This window comes from Streptopelia decaocto (assembly GCF_964273445.1).
Source record: "Streptopelia decaocto genome assembly, chromosome: 5".
Classification (NCBI taxonomy): domain Eukaryota; kingdom Metazoa; phylum Chordata; class Aves; order Columbiformes; family Columbidae; genus Streptopelia; species Streptopelia decaocto.
The window spans coordinates 56024632-56040782 of NC_138659.1; the positions used below are offsets into that span (position 1 = coordinate 56024632).

Sequence of the window (16151 nt, forward strand, 5' to 3'; positions counted from 1 at the left end):
GCCCTTTTTTGGCCATGGTACATCTGAATTTCCTCCTTCCCTTGTGCCCTTACACTCCTTGGTGATCTTCCGTGTGCATTGCAACTTAGCACAAATGTAAAGAGCACGCTGCTACTAACCAGCATAGTTTAACCCTGTTGTAAGTAGCAATGATATTGTGTCTGCAAGACGGCAAACATATAATCTGTGGTCATTTTCAGCTTTGACTTTGAGCACACGCCAACCCCTCCATGTGTTCTGGATGTTTTCTTTGCTGCCCTCTTCTACAGATACCCTTACATGTTGCATCAGAAAATCCTTGTCAGGGGTGTGGCACCCACAGCCCAGGCAAGACTCTTTCTTTTCGGTGACTCATGACGGGGCATCAGCGCTCCCTGCCCAGACCCATTAGCGCCCATTGGACCCGCACGCCCTTGGGCGGAGGGAAGCGCAAACCCGTTGACAGGTGAAGATGGGCGGGCGGTACCTGTACCCGTGCGGTCTGGCCCAGACCCGGCGGGGCGGTGCGGCATTCAGCCTTCCGCCGGCGCCACACGGCTGCCCCCGGGAAGGGGTGCGGGCGGCCCGGCATTGTGCTTCCCTCCCAGCCCCCGCGGCCACATCCGAGGAGGAGGAAGGCAGCGGGGGCTGTCCCTACCCCCACGTCGCCCACACCAGAGCCACCACCCTGTGTCCCGCCTTGGGGCGGTGGCGCCACACCCCTCCCCCCCTCGCGCAGCACTCCCCCGCCCTGGGCCTCGTCGGCCGCCGTCCGTCTTCTCAGGTGAACGCGTATCCCTCCGCCGCCGCCCCCACCGCCGGGCTCGCAGCCCCGCAGTTCCCGGATGGAAGCTGTTATGGCCGCCGACAGCGGCTCGCCGGGCTATGGAGAGAGGCGAGGTAACTCCGCGAGGGGCGCCCGGCGGGGCAGGGGGGCTGTCCGCGCGGGGCCGGGAGGAGCGGCCCGGGGCGGGCTGCGGCGGAGAGGAGCGGGCAGGAGGTGCGAGCTCTGGCGGAGCAGGAAGCCGCCCCGTGGTAGGGATGACTCGTTAAATAGTCCGTGCCCCCCGCCCCCTCCGGCCGCGGGAAGTTCGCGGGGTAGCCGGGGCTGGCGGTCGCGTGGCCGGTGCACAGCGCCCGGCCGCGGCGGGGAAGGGGCAAGAATGCCTCGTGGTCGGCTCCAAGGCTGCTTGCGGCGGCGTATCCCTCCGCAGGGCTACGCGGGGCCAGGCGAAGCGTCGCGGGCAGCGCGGCGCCCCCCAGGGCCGTGTGTGTGCCCTGCGGCGGGCGGCCCGGCGGGGCGGGGGCAGAGCTGACCGCCGGAGGAACCGGGTGGTTCCCGAGAAGGAGGTGGGAAGGGGAGGTGTCCCGCTCGCCCCTACCCCAATTTGGAGGAACTCCCGGCGTTGCCGCCGCGGTCGGGTGGAGCCCGCGGCGAGGCCCTGAGGCGGTGGCAGGCTCGGGAGCTCCCCCGCCGGGCCGGCGTCACCGACCGCTTCTTGCCGCGTCCATGCTCTTCCCTCTGTCCTCGTCCCGGGGACGGGGCTACAGCCCTGGCCCTGCTCCTTGGCGAGCCCCGGCAGCGCCTCGCGGGGCCGCTGCTTCTTAACGGCGCGGCCGGGGGCCCCGAGCGGCGGGACGGGAGCGACCCCGGGGGGCGGTGAGCGGTGAGCGCGGCGCCCGCGCTGGCTCAGGTGCGGTGGCGGGGCCGGGGCCGGGCCGCCCTGCAGCGCTCGGCTGCGCTTCGCCTAAACGGCAAGTTTGCTGGGGGGCACGGGTGCCTGTGTTTGTTACCTCGGAGAGTGATTTGGTGATTTATTTTTATTTTATATTTTATTTTTACGAAAGCAAATGTGTCAGATGGAGTGTATCTGACCGTCAGAAGCTGTAGCTCTTTGAGTTCTCGAAAACGTAGTTTTATAAGTTCCTGCATGTGTCCAGACCTCTGCAGAGATGAGGGCACTGCTCTGAATTACCGACACAAGTAGGATGGGACCAAGCATCGAAAATACTTTAGCATAGTTGTTTTTTGTTCTTTTGATAAAATTTAAATTAGTGTAAACAATTTTTACAGGAGTCGTGAAACTGCTGCCTCTTTGGAAATATATTTTGAATTTCTGTTATTTGTTCTAAATGGAAGAACTGTAAAATGTAGCGAACTTAGTTGTGTCCTGCTCCTATCTGTCATTTCTCACTAGATGGAAGTGTACAACTAAAAGCTTTTTTTTTCTCCATGAGTACTTTTTTTAAACAAAATGCAGACATATTGGAGCATTTTTGTGGGAAGAAAATTGAGGCTTAGAGCTTCAAGTGGTTACTTATGCTTGTGCTAAGTGGCTTTTTTATTTTTATTCTTTTTTTTTTTTTTTTTCTTTTTAAATGAGACTTAACTTTGACGCATGCTTATGTATTTTCAGGGTTTGTATTCATCCTATCTACTTGTTTCAAACCCCTGGGGTTTTTGCAAAACTTTCTAGAAAATTATGATTTGGTCTTTACTATAGAATTTATTACAGTTTTTACTTAAAAAAAAATAAGTTTATTTTTAGTTCAGTTTAAAATTTGATGGACTGTGGTAATAGTAACTGCTTTCTGTCTTGTTTTTAAGTTACATGTTTGTGCTTACCACTTACGAATGCCTGAGAAGTAGTGACAAAGCTAAGGTTATAATAGGACTTGTTAGGAGGAGTTTGCTAGTGATTTTTTAATTCCACTCATTCATTTAGAATTTGTCTTGTATTTGATGGTATTTTTTGGGAGAGAACATAGTATGTCTCGCAGTTCTTCTGTCTTCAATATATTAAAAATGCAGATAATGTAAAATTGTGAAGGATTTCTGCTTTGTGGCTTTTTCTTTCAGTTATGCTTGTAATTACACCTTTTAAAATATCTTTCCTTTTGTTTTCAGACATTTTCTCAGTATTCTTCCTGACTGTGGCCTTTTCTGAGTTTTACATATTTACCTCTTCTATGTGTGTGGAAAAATGTTTAAAAGGCTGTTGAAGAATTGAAGTCAAGTCTTTTCTTAATGTGTAAGTCTGTTGTCTTATTTGATAATGCATGTTTAAAGATCTCTGGGATTTTTTTTTTTTTTTTTTTTACTGGTTGGTTGTTTCTAGTAAATATTTATATTTATTGTGCTGCAAGTGCTCGTTGATAGTTGCATGCTACCCAATAATAACAAAGTTAAATTGTAATTTGTGTGGTTAATTAGTTAAAGGATATCTTGAATCAGGTTTGAATATATCCAACTGAGACTCTTTGCCAAACATATATATACTTTATCCAATAAGTTAGTGAAATGATGCCCAATTGATGACCACATTTACCTCATCTTAAAAGCCCGAGGTTTGTTCTCTGCAGCATACTGCATCCACTTCTGATTTTTGTAGTGTTAGTTGCATACAGATTTCAGGTTCCAGTATTTGACCATATGACATTTTAATTTGAATGATAGGTTGCTAACATCAGGATGATGTATTGCATCATGCAACCTGTAATCTTCCTGTGTTGCGACTGCATATTAAAAAAGTTCTTCAGCAAGCAGGTCCATGTCATTTTTAGTTACTTATTCCTTATGCAAGAGTTCAACTTGTTCAAATAAGGGATTTACCATTGACAAGAGAAAGCATTATAATACAGTATTCTTTTTTTTTGGTGAAAATGGAGTCTAATGTAGATGAGTTCTTATCTTCTGAAGGCTCAAAGTACAGTAATATGCCAGGTATTAATCTCCTGTGTGGAAGATGGGAAATGTATAATTGAGTTTAAAAACAAAACCACAAACCTGTACTTAAGGTGTTTTGGTTTGGAAGGAGGGAGTGTGGGAGTGTGTGTGTCTGTGTTTTGGTGTTGGTTTGGTGGTGTGTTTGTTTTTTTTCTTCTTAATGTCATGTGTGTAGTTGAAATCTTGCAGATGTCATAGCTGAAGAATATGATTAATTGAATTTGTTTGATATTGGAGTCTGTCTAAAATGTCCGAATCTGTTTTGCTTATTATTTTGAAGATATTGCAGAAATACTAATATATTTTCCAAAGGAATGCAATAAAGTGTACGCTTAAAAAAAAAAAAGTGTTTTCTTGCTATGTGATATGTGAGTGTGTCCCTGAAAATTATTCATTCTCTGTTTTCTTTGTGAGGTATTTACATGTTTAATGCCAGATACTTCCTTCTCATAGAACTGTGGGAAAATATTGGGGAGACCTTAGTGGTGTCCACTTCATCACAGTGAGGGAGAGGATGTGATCATTCTTTCAGTTTGAATGTGAATAAGTAGGATGAGTTTCAAGTCTGTGCTGCTTCAGGGTGGGCAGGGAAATAGTGGAGGGAGAACTGCTGGTCAGATTTCAGCCAACGCTTTACTTTGCTGGTGAAGAATAAAGTAATGCTATGACTTATGTTACCGAAAAATTTTTTAGAAAAAAGTATTATATACTGGTGAAGAGAGGGTGCTTGTTCCTTTTTGGTTTCAGCTTTCAAAATCCAAATTATTTTCACTGCTATTCAATTTCTGCTGATTTTATGTTGACATGTGGGAATGTTGTTCAAGCGTAGACTTGAGCTGGCATAAATTGTCAGTGCAGCCTGTTATGGAAACACTGACATGAACTCTGTAGCGAGACGATGCTGACCATACCTGTGTGAGCCTCTTAATGCGTAGAGGAGTGCTGTTGTCAGTCATGCTCTTGCTCTGAAAAGATTAACCTATACCCGGGAACATATGGTGAGAAACCAAAGTCAACTTTTATCTGTTGGTGACTTCAGGCTTGTGTGATACTGAAGGTAGGCATGCAAAAAATTCATTGTAGCTGAGTGTCTTTTTTTTTCTCCTGTCAATAAAGGTGACATCTCCATTAGTGAAGCAGATATCTTGTCAGATGTGGGTTGTTTTGTTTTTTTTTTTTTCTAATCACAATAATTAGCTACTAGTAGAGAAACAGACTTGAGAAATAAAAGTATCAACTCCTGTTGTATTGGACTTGTTTTTAGGATTTCAGCTAGGTACAGTTAGTGATCCATGTCACAGATGAGGCATCATGCTTATATTTGCTAGCTGCATTTAAGAAAGCAGCTTTTGGGATTTCTCATGCTTACAGATTGTCCTCGTGGGAGAAATTCAAAATTTGATGGCATGGAATTTCATTGTTTTAATGTTTCTGTAGGTGTTGTCCTTTAAAGCTTGTTTTTCAAGACTTATGTATATTTTGTGGGGGAAAAAACCCAACCCAAAGCATCAAACCAACAAACACCTCCCCACCCCTCAGCCCCAGACACAATCAATCAAAGGTTACAGTGTAGTGTGTAATTTTTTTTGCCTCATGCTTTTTTCTTTCAAATGCTATTATAACAATCAACAATATATATTAATGAATTGTAACGAATATTCTAATTGCATTAGTTTTAAATGTAATATTTTCTTTGTTTTCTGATTTCAGGAGAATAAAATGGAGAAGTTCTAGAACCTTGAGAATAACTTGAGGCAGCAGTCTTGCTTGCTGCAGGAACTAAGACTAATATCAAGAATTCACTTAAAGAGAGAGAAAACCTAAAATCATGCAATCTGAAAAGGAACAGTTTTTTCCTGATAAAAAGCAAATTAATTTGTTAAAACATAATGCTGCGAAGAATTTTTCTACAGATACTACTTTGGAAAAAGTGCTGGTGAATGATCCTTTAAGTATGATGACTCAACCAGCGATTTTCGATATCAATCTCCCTTGCAAACTGAAAAGTGTGAAAATAGATTTACCCAGGGTGAGCATTCCAAATGAAGTATTAATGAAACATGAAGTTGATAGATTTAGAAAACTCTTTCAGTGTAAACAACAAACTGCCAGGAAGTCCTTAAGTCTAGAGAAAATAAATGGAAGCAATCCCAATTGTTCAGAGGGAAGCCACTTGCAAAATAAACCAGAAGTGCAATTTGAAGAAGGGTTGAAAACTACAGCAAAGATACTAAATTTCACTTGTACCAAGTGCAAGGATAACATTAGATACAGCCCGAATGATCTACTGAAACATTTTCAGCTGTTACACTATGGGGAGTTGCCTTTGTATCCTTGTGAGATGTGTAACTTCTCGGCTAATGACTTTCAGTCCTTTAAACAGCACAGACGCACCCATCGTAGCACTTTAGTAAAATGTGAGCTTTGTAATGATGAGCATATGTACACTTTGTTGGATTTGACAAAACACTTCACATCAAAGCATTGTGTAAATGGTCACTTTCAGTGTGAAAAATGTGGTTTTTCTACCCAGGATGTGGGCACATTTGTTCAGCACATTCACAGACATAATGAGATTCCATTTAAATGTGGAAAATGCCATCACATAAGCTTTACAAAAGAGGAGTTCCAGAAACATCTTCATGTTCATACCAGTATGTTTCCTTTTGGTTGTCAATATTGTAGTTACAGCACGCCACGGAAAGATTATCTTTTAAAGCACATCATAGCTTTACATAGTGACCACTTGTATGCAAAAGAAGAACTGGAAGAGGATAAATGTGAAAAAAGAATAGTGAAGACTCCAGCAGGACTGAAGCTTGTGTTAAGAAGGTATAAAATGGGAGCATCGAAAAAAGCACTCTGGAGACGGAAAAAAATAAGCAGTGGAAGTGACAAAGCTGGAGAAAAAAATGCACAAGTGCTAAGAAGTGTGAATAAAATTCAAACAAAAGCTGAGGAGCTGAACCAGTGTATGAGAGATGTGGAAGCAAGTGAAGAGAAAGATCAGATTCTCTATACAGAAAAGCATAACTTCATGGGTGGAATGCTCTCTACTACTACTGCACAATATGATAAAGCAGATGATGGAACAAGTTATGGTCTGGGATTATTGAAAAATGCTGTTCATGGGCCAACAGTATTGATGGTCAAAAACAATAAAATATCTGTTCCAGCAAATTACAGTGCTAAATTTATGGGATTTAAAATGGTAGATGGAAAACAACATATTGTTATAAAATTATTACCTACAAATAAGCAAAACGCACATTTGTTGGGTCAGAAAGCTGATCCTATTAAGGATGGCGCTACAGCTCCGTTGCTACAGACTGCTGATCCCTGCGGCTTGTCGTCAGGTGCCAGACCACATGTAACTGCTCAGTCAACTTTCAATCCTGTTCACCCATTAGCCTCCCCTCCCTTTTCTTGTTCTGCTCCTCATTCAGGAAAAACAAAAGTGGAAAAACAAAATAACTCTTTATTGTACAGTAAGAGTGTTTTTCAAACCGTAGCACCTTCTAATGTAGCTGTAGGAAAAAGTTCAAATTATTTGCCAGTGAAGTTTGGTTCAACTGTACCTCCCTGTGACGAGGTGACAAAAGTTGGAACTCGAAGTAATGTCTCGTGGGGAAGCTATAGTCCTCCAAGTCATCCTCAGGTATTACTACCCACTATTACAAATACACTTCATTATGACCCTATGAAGACGCCTTTCTTTCCTGAACTGAAAATACAAAATGGTGGCCTAAATAATAGTAATGCAACTAATAATCTCTGTTATTCAATGTCAGTGGATTCTTCCAATGAAGGGTTGCTGTCTTTTCACAACTATTCCAAAATGGACACTTCGGATAATCCATGTAGCATTTGGATGTCAACAGATGATAGTTACAAAGAATTTATATCTAGCAAAACAGTTTCTTTTCAAAACAGTAGGAGAAGTGAATCTGCATCTGCATATTCAGAGTCAATGAAAGGCTTAAAACCAGAAAAAGTTGTATCAGCCCAATCAAATATTAGTAAAGCTTATGGACACATAAGCACTAATAATAACTCTGTGTCTTCTAAAAGTCAATCTAAATGTGTTATCGACAGTGAGTGTTTTATGGAGGATCAGCATAATGGCCAGCAGTATTTGGATGATGACATACATCATGGCTTTGAGAACGTAGCTGAGAAATTCCAAGAAAATGGCTCTGATTGTGTTAACTCAGTCTTAATGCCTAAAATCACATCTGTTTTCTCATTGCAGAATGTACAGGCAGCTAATTATTTTTTGCCTGAAATAAACCAGTTACAGCAAGATGTGTTAAAAGTGAAAGCAACTACTCTGCAAGAATCCCACAGCAAGACAAATAACTGCGTAAAACTTCATTCTGACAAGCTGCTTTGTGGCCACAAGACAGGGAATAAAGCCTTTACACATTTGAAAAGCTCGACGACTGCATGTGGTTTTCAGAGGCCTCCTTCTAATGCAGGCTTTCATTTATATAAGAGAGAGTTGAACGCAAGATGTAGCACAAATAAAGGTACATATTGTGGGAGAGAACGACAGATGCCCAGAACATCATTTGACTCACAGGGAATGGATAAATTACCCAGAACTCCAGGTGCTGGTACATCGCTAAAAACTCCTACAGATGCAATCATTACACAGCACGTAGTAAAAGATAAAATGCTGTCTGCAGCCCAAAATCCTACCAGCTTTTCACCTGTTATTCAGGAACAGAAGCCCCTTTTAGTTCAGTCCCCTTCAACAGGATTATTTATTCCTTTGCACCTTGCTAACCGGCCCGGACTACGGGTTGTTGCAGGAAAATCTCTTCCGCCAACCAGTTCATCAGATGGGCATGTGACTAAGGGTGTACCTGCATCTTTTGTTTTAAATAAAGGACCTGGAATGATTTTGACATTTAACGGGGCAATTGGAACAGCTGCCAGTGTCCCTAGTGATAGTTCTCAGGTTTTAGGGAGAGTTGCATCCAGAGAATATGGTAAAATAACCATCCCAGCTTCAAAAGTGGAGGGGAAAAATGACGGTTTCAGAAGTCTGAGAAGTTCCTGTAGTAGGAGATCATGTAGTACAGCAAATGACTCATTGAATAACATACAGATCAAAGGACCTCGTGTAATTGGAAACTCATCAGAGTCATCTGCGAAAGGAATTTCTTCTGTGAAGGTGTTAGCAGAGCATCAGGATGCTGTTTTTGGTTCCTTGGAGTCAATAAACCAAGAGGAAATAAAACAGAAACAACGTGTTTATGCACTTCTGCCTGACAGACAGCAGGCACTTTTTCTGAAATGTATGACACCGAACAAGCCTGTAGGTCATAAACATAGTGTTTTTCAGGATTATACTCATTATCAAAATTGTCAACCAAAGAAAACTGGAGCCATGCAACAAAAGCTTTTGCTGAAAATTAAGACTTCTACTTCAGATACACTGGCTGATACCACTCAGTCAGTAAGCAGCTCAGTGCCCTCACTACAGTTGGATAACTTGCAGTCCCATACTCCTGCACTAGCACAGAAACAAACTAATAGTACTTCTAATGATGCCTTAATCTTACCAGGTAGGTTAATGCCAGCAAATGCCTCTTTGGCAAGCTCTAATCCAGCATGTTGTGTTCCTCCTGTAGAGCCTGTTTATTCTACCAGGTCTGCAGGGACACGGTTGCAAAAAGGTTCTATTGAGAGTGCGCAAGTTATAACTGCTAACAACAGGAATAACTTTGGTAGTCAGAAACCCACATGGGGCACCCGAAACAGAACTGCGAAAGAAAAAACTCGTTTAAAACGAACTAGGTCTAAAAGTTCAGAAACTGTGGGTGTGCAAAGAAACAGGAACTTCAAACGGAAAAGTAAAGATAATTGCCCAGAACCTCCAAGAAAGAAAGTGACGTTGCACAGAAAGTGTAAAGAAAAGAATCTAGCTGAAGTTGTTAGTCAATCAGGTGGCCCTTACAAACCAAGGGCATCAAAAGAAACTGTGAGGACTTTGAAATTACTTCCATTTAATTCTAAACAGCTTGTAAAATGCCCTCGGAGAAATCAACCAGTTGTTGTGCTTAACCATCCTGATGCAGATGTTCCAGAAGTTGTAAATGTAATGAAAACCATTGCTAAATTTAAGGGACATGTTCTTAAGGTTTCACTGTCAAAAAGAACTATTGAAGCGCTTCTGCAGCCAGCTTTCTGCAATCCTTTGGACATAACTACTGTTGATCTTTCTCAGAAGAGGCACAAGACAGTAAAACCTATTAGTCCTGTAAAAGAAAGATTTGTCTTAAAATTGACACTGAAAAAGACTAGCAAAAACAATTATCAGATTGTGAAAACTACCTCTGAGAACACCTTGAAAGCTAAGTTTAGCTGCTGGTTTTGCGGTAGAATATTTGACAATCAGGATAATTGGGTGGGACATGGACAGAGGCATCTGATGGAGGCTACTCGAGATTGGAATTCATTAATGTAATGATGACCAGTGAAGAAAATAAATATCATGCATTACAGTTTTTTAAAAAGAGAATCAGCTGAATTAGGACACAAGTAATTATTTTCTTTTGTATTTCAGTATTGTAACTGAAGTTTAAAAATGATGCAAAGTGCTTGTGTTTTAAAAGGAAGGACAGATTCTCTATTGCCATCAAGCTTTGAGATAGATCAAGGAGCTTTGTGGTTTAGATAATTTGTAACTAACTGCAAATACAATTCCAGAAAAATAGATATTATTTTTTGTTACTACTATCATGTCCTCTATTTTTATTCTGTAGAATGAGTCTTCAGGGCTTTTGTTATGTACATATTTAAAAAACCTAAACATGTAAATATTTTTATACTTTTCATTTATTTGGTATAATTCTTGCACAGAAATTTACACCCCTCCCCCCCATTTTTCAGTTCTGTGCATGCACTACTAAAAATCAATTTTTAAAATTTTCCAACTACACACAGCTGTTATCCTTTTTTTTTTTTTTTTTCCCCCACTTGTTAGCTCTTGATTTAGTTTTTCAGGGATTGAACACTATTGTTAGCAAGTGCCTAAAAGATGTGAAGCAGTTTACATTATGTCAACTGTGTAACCATAGGTCCGTATAGGGCCATTTCCCCGATGGTTTCATTTAAAGCCATATGTGAATGCTTTAAGCTATATTGCTATGCACATGACACTTGTACTATTTCTGTGCAGTTTGTCTACTTTCTTAGTGAAGTATTTTTCATATAAATTAATAAAATATGTTACGATTGTGTTAATATGATGAGCCTAAGAATGGAATCAGTTGAAAATACAGTATATATATTCATGATGTATATGGTGTTTAAGAATGGTGAACATTCCTAATCTGTATTGGCTCTGTCACTATTAAATTTGTTATAACTTGTGTTTACAGAATATGACTGTGAGCATTTATAGAAAATATTTCTACTTTGTTTTATACTATGTAGGTCACAAACCATATAGGCAGGCCAGGATATGGTGAAGTGCAAAGACCATTTCAGGCCTGTAACTGTGTTATAGTTTTATTCCAGGTGGATGCAATTTGTCCCCGTAATGACTAAATAGCATTTTCTACTATTACTTATTCAGATGAACTGCCTTTTAGGGCACCAGGGGTTTGTCAAAACCAAAGCTTGAGTTACTCCTCCCTCATTTTACTGGCCAGTAGGGTAATAGTGCTAGGAGGCTGCTCGCTTCCTGCTTACAGTTTTAGTGATAACGATGAAAAAAGAATATCCTTCACGTTTCTTAATGTTTATGTAAGGGCATATAAACAAAAGACCTTATCCACAGTGACTGAGAATATACAAATGAAGGTCCTTATTATCCACAGTAGTTATGATGTTTAGCGGCTTTGTCCTCAGTGTTCTTCATGAACCTGGAGGCTAGATCCAGTCTTCAGCGGGAGTGCCCCTACATATAGCACCTTTTGTCCAAGTCCAAGGAGGTCTGCATCCTAGGTGTGTAAGTCAGCTTCCCAAAGTATTGATGGAAAACGGTGAAAATTGAATACTAGACTTGGAGAGGACTGGGGCATTTAAATCTCTGAGGGTTGAGATTGGTGCAAGCCCAGCGGTAGTTCTCTGTGACTCTTTAAGGGGAATGTTAAGATTGACTTGCTACCAATGACACAATTGGAGTTCTTTCAGGGATGTCATCAGTAACAGATATTGACTAATGTTTTAAGAAATGTCACCATGAAAAGGATTCTAAAAAATTGCTTCAGTAGCTAGATTTTTTTTTTTCTTTTCTTGATTTGCCTGATGGCAGGAAGATGCACACTAGCCTTGTAGCTGGTGAGTTATGTATGGGAGTCAAGTACCTGAGACAGTCAAAGCAGCATAGTTTGGGGGAATTAATATATAGTTGGTGTCTGTTCTGTATCAAAATAGGATCATTTTGTGCTGCATGATGGGTTTGAGCTCTAGCATTAAGTTGGCTATGAACTTTGAAGAAGACAAGTGTAGTGGTGAGGAAGTGTGTTGGAAAGAAACAGCATGAGGAAAGCACAAAAATGTATTAAACTTTTATAACTGGAAGGATCTACTGGCTGCCTCAGCTTGTTATCCTATAAACCCTGAAACTGAACCTCTGAATTCTGGACGTGGCCATTGCGTTCTGTGGCAGAAATATCTGTGACAAGGTTTGTTGCTAAAACCTACTTGGTACAACTTCACCCAAGGATGACCAATTTTTGTTAACAGTTACTTAGTACTGAGGTGTAAGTTCTGCTATATATGGAGTTAGGAGGTTTTTCTCTATGTTGATGAATCATGAGAGTGACAGCTGTCATGGGATTTTTTTTCCCTCCAGCCTGTTTTCCTATGAATTGGGTAACCTTAAACAATACTGTGAAAAAGAACATTGTAAAGCTAGGAAATGTTGAAATAAGGTTGCTTGATACCATCTTAGTTCGTTGTCCTGTGTCACTTTGTCCATGGACATCCATCTCATTCAGTGCAGAGAATTGTTGCTCCATCCATGTTGCAGTGATTTAATATTTTGTTTCCCCACCCTTAATTATGTCCTTGTATTATTTAGTGCACATTGTTCAAGTACTGTTCTGAATATAAAATTGCTTTTTTCTTATGAGCTTTGCCATAATGCTTTGTTTGAGGTCTTAAGAGTTTGGCAGTTCTGGAGATCAGATTTCAAACAATCTTCAGTGAGACTTCAGTGAAATTAAGATCACAATTCATGATCACAAGGAGAAAGTTTGGCTTAAGCAATCTGACCAGCATTGCAGTGGATGGTGCAGTAGAAGGTGCAGGGATAATATATAGTTCTTCAATTAAATGTTCAGCTGCTCTAACAATACGAGGCTACTTTTTATTGGCTGACTCCTGCAATGTTTGCACATTTCTCAGCATCTTCAGTAAACGGGAAAGGTATCTGAGAAATATCCTACAAACCAGTCTTCCATTATGCAGCTATGATTTACTCTTGAAGTATCACATCAACCTAGTGAAATCTATAAACCCATATGGAAAAATAGTCAGTGATCATATATTTAATGCTTGTATTGTAATGGATATATTAGATTTGACAAATCAAGGTTGCACAAGTAACCTAATTTGAAGAGTGTAATGATTTTTGAGTGCTTGACTTTGCAACCATAACATTTTAAGATAGCTTGTCACAATGTGCATATAGCAACACAAGAAAACCTTAACTTGATTATAGTATTTTGGGACATATCAAAATAGGTGCAAGTGCAGGGTGAACAAGTATTTTTACAGTACTCGTGTTTGTGTAAAGCGACCTTAAAGAGGCCTGGCATCTAGTCCATTGTATATTCTTTGCCAGATCTGTATCCATCAGTAAGTCATGGTTTCTCTTCCTCAGTAATTCCAATGTTTTAACAAAAAACTTCTGTTCAGTATTTGTTCCAGGCCTGTTGTGATGTGAGACCTTTTTTTTTTTTCACTGCTTCCTAAGAATCTCAGCCTGCTGCTGGTGGTTTAGATTGAAGGAGGAATGTAGTTTTGTAACTTGCTTTTCTGAACACTTGGATTTTTGAGAAAGCAAGTTCTTACTCCTTTCATGGAAAATAACATTGTCAGGAATGATGTGCAGCACTCACTGCACTCTTCTTTTTCTATCAGGTAGGTAGACAACACTTCTGCTCCTTTGTATGTTAGCAAATATGATACTTGTCCCTGAGCTCTCAGACAAAAAAATTACTTCATTTTTAAGCCAATTTTTTGGTTCTAGTTTTAGGTCTTTTAAAAATTTTATTCCCCTTCCTCCCCCAGCTATTCAGTTAATGATAATGATATGGGAGAGAAATTAGCTAACAGTATCAAAGAAATATGGAGGGAGAGGTGTGTTGCTGTATCTGTTGGAGGTCAGACTTGAGATACCTGGTACTTGGTGGCAACACCTGACGGCATTAACTAGTGGCAGCTACAGCTGCTGGCACTGCAACAGCTGTAAGATGAAGTTTCAGGTATTGGATTGCACCAAGTTACCATTTATTAGATTCTGTACTGGCTGCTGAATCTATAGCATCAGGATTTTTAACGTAGCATGCTCCATCCTGAATGTTTATTTTTGCACGGTTCAATCCTGTACCTGAAACTTGCTCAAAACATCCTCTTCCCCAGCTAAAATCATATTTCAAACTATGTCTACACTACAGACTGCCCAGGATGTAAAAGATATAGCTTGGGTATGGAAAACAGAGAAACTAGTCTGCTTCCATTCTTCCTTTATAAAATTTTAAGTATAGTAAAATAGGTGCTCATAAATAGGTAGGTTTGTTTCCCCATCCAACCCTTATTTTGTGCCCAGGATGTTCTCACCCTGGGATGAATGGATTATTTTGTTGAAGGTGGTGTTGCCTATCAAATCCTTACCTCATTTGGTTGTTGAAACTGTAAGGTTCCGCTGTCGTGATGTAGAACATGGGTAAAAAAGAGAAGGATTTGAGAATGAAAGTAGTTGACCATTTATCTACAGCATACTTGTTATTTGTAGATCAGCCACAAAGTTACATGTAGTGCTGAGCACTTAGAGCTGAGGGGCAGGAGCAGCAGTGCTTTGAGTGTGGAAAGGGCTCACTATTGCTAATTACCTTAAAAAAAATACTAACTTTGGTGTGGAACTCTATTCATACACTTGAATTTCACTTTTTCATGCTTCTTCCCCGCCCCAGTTAACTCAGAAAGCAATATCTGAAGAACCTACAAACTTGTGAGGAGCAACATGTAGACATTAACAAGAAACAGTTTTGTTAGAACAAAGTTTAAATACTGTGCAGTACATGAGTGAATAAGGGAAGGACTACATGAATGCAAAGAAAGCTTAGTATTGAGTGGCTCCTTTTTCATGGAGTATTTTCCATTGTGAGTATTGCTTGGAATAATAACTTTTCTGAAGTGGTGTTTCATGTAAATAAATAATATCAGAGTAGACATACAGGAGGAGTAATTTAAGCTTGCAGAGACTATTAACTTTTGATCATTTTGAGGCCTTGACTTGGCAATCTTAGTACTGGCATAATGTTTCAAACATTAAGTGTAGTATAATACTAATGAATGCCAACTGAGTAATATACTAAACATAGCATTTATGTAGTACTGTGAACAGTCTGTCATAGGCAGGCTTATGTAAAGCCTGTATACATTGTTTCTTATTTGCCAGTGTCTCATTTGCTTTACATCTGAAGTAAGTAGTACCTGTTATAGAGAAAATAAACTGAGACATGGCCAGGTAAGTAGCTGTCCTGAATGTTTTTGTCATATTATTAAGCAGTTCTTTCTAAAAGACGGGTGCATTACCCATAGAAGTAATTGATCAAAACTACAAGGAAGTAGATGCAGAATACAGCTACAACATAGCTCTAAGTGACTTGCTGAGACTTCACAAGTTACGGCGCAATCTTTCCTTAAATGCCTTGCAGATGATCCTAGAGATCACTGCCTAATCTGGAACAAAAAGAACAAAGCAGGTGTGTATGCAGTGTCAGTTTTGGGAAATACCTTTAAAATGGGTGAGCTTTGAGGGCCAGTGAAATCAAACACCTCTACAACTAATTAAAAACTGTTCCTGAAAGTTTTTAATTGGTTCAATTTATACATTCATAAATTTAACTTTTTTAGCACTTTAACTTTTGTGGAAATTACTTTGTTTGCAATGATAGAATAAGTAAACCACTGTGATAGAACAGGCTTGAAAAAAGGTGGGTTTTTTTTTTGTGTGTGTAAGCGGTAATTTCGCAAGAATTGAGTGGGTAGTTGGTTTAGCAATGAAGCAAGGTGGTTGGGTCACCATCAGTAGGCAAGTTGAAGACAAAATATATATACTAAAACTGTAAAAAGTGATGGGTTTTGTTACAGCAGAAGTTGTGGAAGTATATACATTAAAACATCAATGATAGTGAATTGATGCTTTCTTGCTAGAGGGATGCTAAGAAATGTGATCCAGCAATGCCTCCATACACTA

General features: G+C 40.3%; 1 protein-coding gene across 2 annotated transcripts; it reads left to right on the forward strand.

Moving 5' to 3' along the window:
• The first annotated feature begins 755 nt into the window (after positions 1 to 755).
• Positions 756 to 11099, forward strand: ZNF518A (zinc finger protein 518A). Of its 2 annotated transcripts, none has more exons than XM_082054150.1 (3): positions 756 to 879; positions 2888 to 3011; positions 5417 to 11099. In XM_082054150.1, exon 3 carries the CDS (start codon positions 5535 to 5537, stop codon positions 10179 to 10181), a length of 4647 nt encoding a protein of 1548 aa, XP_081910276.1. In that variant the 5' UTR covers positions 756 to 879; positions 2888 to 3011; positions 5417 to 5534; the 3' UTR covers positions 10182 to 11099. The 2 variants fall into 2 exon arrangements, with proteins under 2 accessions (XP_081910276.1, XP_081910277.1); XM_082054151.1 differs by lacking the exon at positions 756 to 879 and adding an exon at positions 1015 to 1329.
• The last annotated feature ends 5052 nt before the right edge of the window (positions 11100 to 16151 follow it).

Bases quoted from the DNA above. Each gene is read 5' to 3' on its own strand.
- ZNF518A (XM_082054150.1), top strand. From the start codon at position 5,535: ATGCAATCTGAAAAGGAACAGTTTTTTCCTGATAAAAAGCAAATTAAT.